At 39.1% G+C, this 10,291-nt stretch overlaps 1 protein-coding gene across 2 annotated transcripts; it reads left to right on the top strand.

Moving 5' to 3' along the window:
* The first annotated feature begins 3,501 nt into the window (after window positions 1-3,501).
* LOC121612317 (poly(rC)-binding protein 2-like) lies at window positions 3,502-9,392 on the top strand. 2 transcript variants are annotated; one of them, XM_041945127.1, is made up of 13 exons: window positions 3,502-3,635; window positions 4,464-4,593; window positions 4,769-4,792; window positions 4,887-4,919; window positions 5,066-5,182; window positions 5,287-5,418; window positions 5,509-5,637; window positions 5,782-5,856; window positions 6,113-6,154; window positions 6,512-6,584; window positions 6,681-6,736; window positions 6,856-7,025; window positions 8,167-9,392. In XM_041945127.1, the coding sequence occupies exons 2-13, from the start codon at window positions 4,525-4,527 to the stop codon at window positions 8,201-8,203; spliced, it is 957 nt and encodes a 318-aa protein (XP_041801061.1). In that variant the 5' UTR covers window positions 3,502-3,635; window positions 4,464-4,524; the 3' UTR covers window positions 8,204-9,392. The 2 variants fall into 2 exon arrangements, with proteins under 2 accessions (XP_041801061.1, XP_041801060.1); XM_041945126.1 differs by having other exon boundaries at window positions 6,113-6,172.
* The last annotated feature ends 899 nt before the right edge of the window (window positions 9,393-10,291 follow it).

Genomic DNA, 10,291 nt, shown 5'->3' with positions numbered 1-10,291 from the left:
ATTGAATTTGGCGGGGGGTGCGACGGTGAAAAGTGGGGACGTGTAAAAGAGCACAAACTGTGGAAAAGATGTGGAGATTAAAGTAAGCAGATGATTATGTAAGCAATTGCTTGACGGGAGGGGAGACACACATAAAAGGCCAGGGAGACTATGCTGATTGGAAACGCTGAAGAGCGTGCACCTCCTCTCTCCTGTATAATCCATCTCTCAACGATCGCTCTTCAGATCAAAGAAACAAGCTTTATTACCCTAATTAAACATCTTTTGTTTTGACAACCCCCCCCCCACACACACACACACACACACGCACACACACACTTGTTCTTTGTCTTTTTCATGCGTTTTTCATTTATTTACCCTTTAGTGTTCCTTCAGGAAGAACTAAAACCAACACTGCTCATGCAATATGCAGGGAGTGTGCTTACAGTAAATGTTTTTACCTGTTACTAGAGCGTGACGGTCTCTGTTTGGGGCAAATCTGGTCAGCTATGCTTCTATTTTAAAAAACACCACCAGCCTTGTAAGCCTGGCACCATTCAGGCAGCAGTGCAGATGGCTTTGTAAAACCAGCTCCAACATCTACTGCCTGGATTCATGTTTGGCGAGGGGGAAAAAAAATAAACAGGAAGTGCTGAGACAAACTGCTTTCAGAATAGCTGAGCTCAATTTCTTCCAGTGTGGAGGCAATCTATCGAACGCACGGTGATTTTGAATCCGCGAAACCGAGCCAGACATGATTTATGAGTCATGCATGTAAACAACAGTGTGTAAACGACGCTGTGTAGGACATCAGTTCTGATAGAGAATTGGATTTATAAAGGATTAACCATTCAGGGGAATAGAAGATTGGTTACAGACAATAGCAAGTCTCTCTGACCATTGACTAATTGTATTGTGGGTGCTCTGATGTGCACCAGATTAATGAACATGTGCTGGGTGAGTTCAGGCAGAATACTGTGTCAACCAGACCATGAACACATGGTTATAGGGCTATACTGCTCCATTTTATCTATCTCTTCTGCTCTCCTGGCATATATGGTACTCTGATATAATAACACCCTATTTCTGAGGGTTTTAGCTGTACTGATTCGACTATTCTAATTCAAAATAAACACTAGCAGACAATTAAGATCCTCATTTATCCCATCAATCATGTGGCAAAGCAACAAAACAACAGCGTCGCAGAATATAAGGCAATCCATCATGAAGAGGAAAGTCATCAATCATATTCTTTGTGTAAAGATATATATATAAAAAACAAATAATAATGCTGAAGTTCATTATTTTCAGGGCAAGAGGTGAATTCCTGAAGTGTACCTTTTGGGCTTGTTGATACTGTCAGCAGTTTTCAAATATCATCAGGGGTAAAAGCCTGGAGGTGCAAGAATTAGACTGATATTTAGTTTATATCTAAAATACTCTGGTGGATATGTTCCTGTATTTCTAGTAAAATCAATTTACCATTTACAGCAAATGCCAATTTTACAGCCATGTCGAGCAGCTAAATCCAATTACTGACCAATTGTACAGAACAGATAATTAATAGGACTGAAAATGTATATTTAGACATTCTGACTCATTCAATAAAATATTGATGACTTTTCACCGGCACTATAACATTTAATTTAATATCTTTAACAGGGTCAGATGCCTTTTTGACAGGGCTGTGGTTAGTGCTTCTTGTTCAATACGTTTCATTTTCTAATCATTAAGGTCAGGACACCTCAGTCAACGTCCGACTCTGAATAATTTTTATTTCAGCAACGCTAGAGAGGATGTAGGAGTTAAAAGAGGATTGCAACCAGCATTTCAGACTCCTGACACAGACTCACAGAGTTATTGTGCCATCTGTTGGACTTACAGATAACTGCAGCAGCGTGTTATTAGGGACAGGACAGAGCTTCATAGGACACAAACTGTCTTTTTTATTAATTTCTCATTGCCCTCAATCAAAACCTAAAATAAGGACACTAACTGCTACCACAGAGCCAGTAAATGCTTAATGCTACTATCAATAATTAGAAAAGAGTGTTTTCCCACCGTTCTATTGTTTAACACTCTATTTTTGATTATGAGGCCCACAGATTAATGGAAACTATAACTACTGCAGTATTTTAATGAATCTAACTATCTAACTATTTAGCTATCATGGCATTGCGTGGCTATATTTATATTTCTCTGCCTTTACGGTTCATTCAATCCATATTGAAAATGCCATAATTTCATCGATAGCCATTTTCATACATACGAACCACAAATTCTTTTGGAAAAATGATATTATTTAACTGGCAACTGAATTATGGAGGCTACAGCTGAACTATTCAGCTCAAGTAAAATCTTAACCTGTAACACAATCACGGGCACCTGCATCAAATCACATCTATAAGAATTATATTCTTGTTTTTGTTTCCTTCCTTTATTGCTGTTTCAGACTTTGTTGCTCTCAGGGTGCAATTCAAGCATAGCATAGCTGCAGCTACTGATGATAGCAAAACCGCTGTGAATATAGTGATGCTAAAACTCTTCATTAGACTGTTATTGTTAGTTTTGTTATTCATAAAAGATCTTAAATAGTTTTGGCAGGTTTAAACATGAGATTTGAGCTTTTCAAAACCTATAAAACCTCACGTATGTAAAAGTATGCAAGTATTATCTGCAAAATCTACTTCAAGTATCAAAACTAAAAGTACTCTTTGGGGTCCCTGTCAGTGTTTTAATATTATTTATGGTGTTTTAGGATTAATATACTGCTGCATTCATGTGTGTTGGTTACATTATACTGCTGTAGATGTTGGTTAGTTGTTGAGCTAATTTTAACTATTTTTATGCTACTTTTGGGTAGTTTGTAGTGCATAATATTCTCTAAGATCATGAGTCACTCTAAAATTAAAAATCACCAAATTTTGGAGATACATAGTTTTCATTGGACAGAATGGGTATGACAAACGAGAATTTAATTTGTAATTAATAACCAACACTGACAATCGCAGTGAACTAAAAAGTACAATATTTCCCACTGAGATGGAGTAGAAGTATACATCTCAGCGTACAATGAAAGTACTTAAGTGAAGTACAGTTCTTAAGTAAATGTACTTACATTCCTCTGCTGGGCCAAGAAAAATATTGAAAATAGTAAAAGTAACAATGAAATAATGAAATAAAATATTGAGTCTTTGTAGCTTAGCTAGTTGTTTACATCATTAATTTAGATGCCATACTGTTTATGCTCAGCAATAAAACGATAACAGCAGGGTTACATTTAGATTTTGTTTAGTTTGTAGGAAATATTCACTTCCACCCAACACTAACAGCCCATAAAGCACATCGATCTGGTGTCTGTGTAAATTAAATGAATGTAAACACAGTGAGCCTGAATGGCCCAAATGTCTGACGTTTCGTCATCGGCCGGCGGGGCTCCGGGTGGGCGGGGTTGACCCGGTTGGAGGGGCGGGGCGGCTGAGAGGTCAAAGTTGAATTCATTTTGTCTTTTGTGCCAAGCAGAAGAGTGGAGTCCGATCGAATAACGGTGTCTCTTCCCTCTTCCCCGGATCCTTTTAAAACTCCCTCCCGAACCTCTCCCCTTCTACCCTTGCCACCCTACCCACCCCCTGGATACACTTCAAGGGACGGTTCGGGTAAGACTTCCAGAAATATGGCTATGTTTCTTTCCTCTTTGCTTTGCTTTCAGAGTGAAGGACGGGGATAACTGTGCGTGCCTCAGTGCGCTCCGTAGGCCGCGGGATCAGACTATTTCCCGGATTAGACGATGCTAACGCTAGCGACCTGGACGGAAAATTACCGAACTGTATTTAACTTAGTGGCCGCGTTAGTAACTAGCCAGTTGTTTTAAAGTGTATTTAACAGACTGGGTGGGATAATATCCTATCCGGCAAGTTATTCATGTATGTATGAATGAAGGAAGTTAACGTGACGGTACCAGTGTTACCATGCTAATTTAGCCTTCAAATCTTGCTCGCGTGAGAAGCTGTGATGCTGTCTCCAAAATTGGATTTGCGATGGTAACGTTATCCTGTGAGCTTCTTGTTGTTACTGGCGATGCGCACTTGATGTAAAGTTGCTATAATGTGAAGGGGGCATTTTGGCCGGTTGCATTTAGGCCGTTTAGAAATAGCGACAAGCTATCACGCCACAGCTGTTGAATGCCAGAAAATAGTCATTGCCACAGGAAGACAGTGGGTCATTGTGCTAACGTGAATGAGTGGACTCAAGGCCAGTCTAACGTGAATTACTGGACTGAAACGTCTCATTGTTTCGGCGTAGCAAGCTAGCGCTATTAAAGTACAGTAGAAGCTCAAGTCTACAAGATGTTAACTGCCTGCATCACTTCATTGAGCTGCACTTTGCAGCAGCTTTATAGTAAACAAGGCGTTTTACTGAGATGTCCTCATAGTTTCCAGTAACTACATTTGTCCCTGATGGTCGCATTCTCTATTCTATTGCAGACATTCAGCCAGTGACCAAAGACCTACTTTGTTGGCCAGTTTAGTGGATTCAGCTGCAGCAATGGACTCAAGTCTGGTCGAAGGAGGACTTAATGTCACCTTAACCATCAGGCTACTCATGCATGGGAAGGTGAGCTTGGCTGCATGAAATGTTTGGTCACAAGTTTAAAATGTGAGACCCACTCTAAAGGTCTCTCCTCATTTGAATCTCTGCTGTTGTCAGAGTAAAATGAAAACAACTGCGTTTCCTCTGCCATCAATGATGCATTTATTGCTTTAACATGTAGTTTTGCTCTCTTCTGTAGGAGGTTGGAAGTATCATTGGCAAGGTGAGTTGTTTATACTGCTAGAATGATGCCTTCTACATCTGGCCCCCGTGGTGTGTTATGGTGTGTTAAATGTGTATTTGTGCTTTCCTTACAGAAAGGAGAGTCAGTTAAGAAGATGAGAGAGGAGGTAAGATGTTTGTTTGTTTGTTTGTTTGTTTTGAATATGTGAGGACACAAGAAGACACGTTCATAATTTCAGTGACTTTGACTCATGCATCACATGATAACGCTGCAACTTATTTGGTACTTCCTGTTTTGTTCCTCTGTGTGCAGAGTGGCGCTCGCATCAACATCTCAGAGGGGAACTGTCCGGAGAGGATCATAACCCTCGCAGGGCCCACCACCTCCATTTTTAAAGCCTTCTCCATGATCATTGAGAAACTGGAGGAGGTTAGATTTGCTTACTACAATACATCTGAAACTAGACATATTGTAGTGATAATATTGACATTTTTTGTGACACAAATGTTCCTCTTGTGTCGTCTTTCCTTCAGGACATTAGCACCTCAATGACTAACAGTACAGCCACCAGCAAACCACCGGTCACCATGCGCCTTGTTGTGCCTGCCAGCCAGTGTGGCTCGCTCATTGGCAAAGGTGGCTGCAAGATCAAGGAGATCAGAGAGGTTTGTCATGTTTCTTTCTTTTTGTAAAGCTTAAACCTGTGTCTTATTTATGTGCTCTAACTCTTTTTGATTGTGGGTGTGTTTTTGCAGTCAGCAGGAGCTCAGGTACAAGTAGCAGGGGACATGTTGCCCAACTCAACAGAGCGTGCCATCACCGTTGCAGGGACCCCGCAGTCCATTATTGAGTGTGTCAAGCAGATCTGTGTCGTCATGCTTGAGGTACATGTTCTGTTTATTGTAATGCTGATTTACTATTTTGGGAATTTGTGATGGCTGCTACTGATGCTCTTGATGTTTTATTATTTTCTGTGTTACTGTTTATGTTACATCAGTAGTCAACAGTGGGTATTTCTGTTTTCGTAGTCTCCACCAAAGGGAGTGACCATCCCATACAGACCCAAACCCTCAGGCTCTCCTGTCATCTTTGCAGGTGGTCAGGTAAACACCAAAACATTTGTTTGTTTTTCTAGATTTGTCACTGCTACTATTTGGCCTGACAGTGTCCAGTTTTGGGGGAAAATACTCCCACTCTGTACTTAAACAATTCCAGTTGAAATCATTTTAATTATACAGAGGCTGTCTGTAGAATGCCTGGCTTTGTTGTTGTGGAACCAAGGATAGAGGACTGATGGATATTGGAGTACACTGTGTGTGACACTACCACACCCTCCTAAGTGCTGTTCTCTCCTTGCAGGCATACGCTGTCCAAGGGCAGCACGCCATTCCACAGCCTGATGTAAGTGAAGGGCCCTCTGTAAGTGATCCAATATATTTGCAACTTCGGTCCTGGGAAGCCATGCCACCTCCTTATTTCATCCCTCTGACTCTTATTTTTCCAACCACCACTGCCTGATACACATCCATTTAATAATTTTAGTGATTCTGTTTATTTAGAGTTACCAATTATGTATTTTTTTACCCTTTTAAATAAGCCACAAGTTCCATTTCCATTTCATAATTTCCTCTCATTCTCACAAAAACCACTTACAAAAGGAAAATAATAAACAAAATTTCAGCTTTAAAATGTATGCAAGATTTTTTCTCACTCATAATTCGTTTGCTTTCCACGTCCGTTCCTCCAATGTTTCAACAGCTCACCAAACTTCACCAGCTGGCCATGCAGCAGAGCCCCTTCCCCATTGCACATAGCAACCAGGGCTTCCAGGGTAGGTGGATGGATTGAAAGAGGGGATGCGATTGTCGTAGATTTGTAATAATCCATCTAGACAACACATTCATTGGGTTTCTTTTCATTTCTTCAGCTGGGATGGATGCCTCCGCACAAACTGGCTCTCATGAGCTGACCATTCCAAATGATGTAAGTCACATTTATCTCATTTTTGCTTATTACCATGATTGTGATAAACACAGTAAATTGAGAAACCATTTGTATCTTTCCGGGTGTTGATGTGTTGTCATGTCCCTCTTCTTCCTCAGCTCATTGGCTGCATTATTGGCCGTCAGGGCGCAAAGATCAATGAGATTCGTCAGATGTCAGGGGCTCAGATCAAGATTGCCAATCCTGTGGAGGGCTCAACTGACAGACAGGTCACCATCACTGGCTCCCATGCCAGTATCAGCCTGGCTGAGTACCTGATCAATGCCCGGTAAGTGGCCTTACGTTAATGCAACACATCCATCACAGAGAAGCTAGTTAACAGGAAGACAGCAGTGTTTTATGTCTGACTGTTTACATCCGAAACAGTAAAATTCACTGGTGAGTAGTTTGCCAATGTTAGAAAGCATTTGGAAGTGTTCAACATTCACATGTCAATAACAGGATAATGAGCTGCTTTCAACTGATATTCTGGAGTTTGTTATGTATCAATTTTGGCAGAAAGTAGTCATGTCAGAGACTTGAAAGCAAGAGTTTGTCATGTGCCTCATGCTTAATAGTTAGACTAAAGACTGGGAAATGAAATTGGTCAATATTTACCAAAGCATTGGACTACAGCTACTCAGGGCAGTTTCTACTGGTCACTTACTGGGGGGTTAAAGACAGAAGAATCTTTACTGGTGGTGCAAATCATGCACCAATGTAAAGTCCTAATTTGGATAAGCAGGTAACGTTTAAGTAAACTTAAAACCGTCATCTTGTGCCTGGCTTTTGATTAGAATGTTTTATGTCCATTAGTTGTTTATTTAGTAATTTATTTGACTGTATTGTAGAAATTTCAAAATGTGTTTACTCCTTTTTTGCTGTCTTGGATCTGTTCCATTTTTTTATTTCTCATGTGCATTAGTCTCAGAATGTTTTGCTGTTTGCATTTGTGCAGCCTTCTCAGCTTGTGAATGGCACTAACCTGCATGATAGGTGCTACACAAAAAAAAGTGCAATTGACCAACTGATTAAAGTGCAACAAATGTATTTGTTATTATCAATATTGGCCAGGTCAGTTTTTACAGAAAATTTAAGGATGAATATAATGTTTGCCATGCTCCTCACTTCTCGTACTTCAATCTTTTGGCAACCATCTTTTGTTATTGCCAAATTGCAGAAGGTAGTTCGTAATAGTCCAGGATATTCTGCAGGAAAATCATGTGCTGCAGACATCAAGTCACTGAGCTAATGAAACTTAGTTACAAGAAATTCTTGGTCATTTATGATATTAAATTAAGAGTCTTTGGGTTTTGGACTGTCGATTGGATGGAAGAAGCGATCTGAACATTGAAAGGATTAGTTGTGAATATACTTTGCAGCCCTAATATTAATGTTGAAGTTTTCCTGTTTTTTGTCGTGCTCCTCAGGCTGTCTTCTGAAGCTACTGGACTCGCAGCCAACTGACATGGAGGATCTTCATCAGCACCTAATGTAACCCCTCCCCCGACTTTTTACCAAGAGGTCCCTTATTGAACTTAATGCAAAAACCAAGTACTATAGACTCACTGTTTTCTCCTCTGCTTTGGTTATGAACCTACTCAGTTGTAATTACACCATCATCATGATATTGGTATTTTATTTATTTATTATGTTTTTAAATTCCCTTTGCATATAGTTTTTCAAGACTTCGTTCTGTTGTATTTTTTCCTCTTATTTTACTGTATATCTGTATGATCTTGATATAGGTAAAAAGTTTTAGAAAAATCTGAAAAGGCATAAATGTTTTTCTTATGTCAGATTTTTCTTAGAAAATGTAAAAATGAAGAAAAAAAGGCACACAATAACATTATAGATGGACTGTTCTTTCCCTTCCTTTTTAAATATCTATTTATTTTTATTTAATACACAGCTCCTTGTAAGAGTAGAATTCATTGATATTTGCCATCTTTTTGAAGCTGTACTTCCTGAATGAGGCATTGTGGGTTTAACGGGTTTTAGTGGGTGTAAATGATCTCAAGTTGAAGATGTATGCAGGAATAACCTTTTAGTCAGAAGGTAATTTATCCCTTGTTGAGTGCGGGTTCATAAGGAGAATTTTAAGCTACATTATGTCTCACCTCTAATTTGCTGAGTAATTGTTTTGTGTCATTCCTGTGTTTCCATCCGTTTTATTTCTCGATCAGGACTTTTGAGCATTGTTGTGTATTGGATTCTGATAAGGGTGGGTGGGCCTTGGTCACCAGGAATGGGCCTGAATGAGAGGAAAATATTTTCTTTTCTCTGAAATTACTAAGACCATAGTAATGACGATGATGATGATAATAACATTGAAATGTTTGTTTTACATAGAGAAAATATTTTTTTTAACTGCAGGGCTGGGGAATGCTGCAAGGGGCAAAACTACAAGACATATTGGTCTTTATAAGTATATTATGCTGAGGTATTAAATTATGATTAACTAGAAGGAGAATTATAGAATTAACACTAGTTTCCTGCTATCTTTTTTTGCCTGGGTCAGATTTTATTTTTTATTATTCTTTGCAGGATGAAGAAACTCACGTTTTTGTGCACGTTTTCAAACTATTGTAGATCTGGGTGCAATTAAATTGTTGAAGAAATGAAATGCAGAAATAAAAAAAAAGATGTGAAATGCTTCAACTGTCACTTGTCATTTTTTTTTTTGAATGTTTTTTCACTAAGTCAGCTGACAAGACAACTTGATTAGCCTGTTATCAAGCTCAAATTTATTAACCATGGTCCTGTCTGTGTGTGGGGGGGACGCAGAAAACTAGTTGTGAAATATTCCGTCTTTTTAAACAACCATCACACTTTTCTTTAACCAATACATTATTTATTGTTGCTCATAATATTTTGCTTTCGATATAATTCCTATGTTACAGGTACAATGTGCAATGCTGTATAAAAACAAAACATTTCTATTCAAACCCAAAGGATACTTACTGTTCTACTAGTAACCACCACAGAGAAGTGCTCTAATCCTTATCGGGCTACTCCTGCAGTTATCTTAAAGGGTGAAAGGAACAGTTGAGGTTTTTAATGAAGCCTATCAACATTGTGAACTACACGAGTCCATTTGGTTCAACACTTTGAGGGGTATGCTACTGAGTTTAAACATTAACATCGATTTTATAGGTCACTACTTCATACGTGGAAAAAGTTTTATTAAGTCTCGCAGTTTTAAACGATTAAACTGCCTCAAGTGACGTAATTTGAGTCTCGCAGGTAAATTTTTTAAGGAAAAAAAGTAAAAATTCTCAAGATTCCAGCTTTTTAAGTGAATATTTTCTGGTATCTTCACTCCTCTATGACAGTAAACCGAATATCTCTGAGTTGTGGACAAAACAGGACATTTTTGGACGTCATGGGCTTTTGGAAACGTCAAAGATTTTCACCATTTGCTAACAAGCAGTCGATCAATCGAGGAAGCACAACACAACGGTTGTCAGTTCAGTTGCATTCTGGGTAATGTAGGTGGCAGGATTTGATGAGTAGGAGGAGCAAGTTGAAGAAAGATGGTATCTCAGGTTCTGA

This window comes from Chelmon rostratus, chromosome 10, assembly GCF_017976325.1.
Source record: "Chelmon rostratus isolate fCheRos1 chromosome 10, fCheRos1.pri, whole genome shotgun sequence".
NCBI classification, from domain to species: Eukaryota; Metazoa; Chordata; class Actinopteri; order Chaetodontiformes; family Chaetodontidae; genus Chelmon; species Chelmon rostratus.
The sequence above is the reverse complement of the archived record's forward strand: the minus strand, read 5'-3'. Positions and strand labels throughout refer to the sequence as shown.

Coding starts and splice junctions, on each gene's coding strand:
- LOC121612317 (XM_041945126.1), top strand. CDS start 4,525: ATGGACTCAAGTCTGGTCGAAGGAGGACTTAATGTCACCTTAACCATC. Junction 5,419..5,508: donor AGATCAAGGAGATCAGAGAG/GTTTGTCATGTT, acceptor GTGTTTTTGCAG/TCAGCAGGAGCTCAGGTACA. Junction 5,638..5,781: donor TCTGTGTCGTCATGCTTGAG/GTACATGTTCTG, acceptor CTGTTTTCGTAG/TCTCCACCAAAGGGAGTGAC.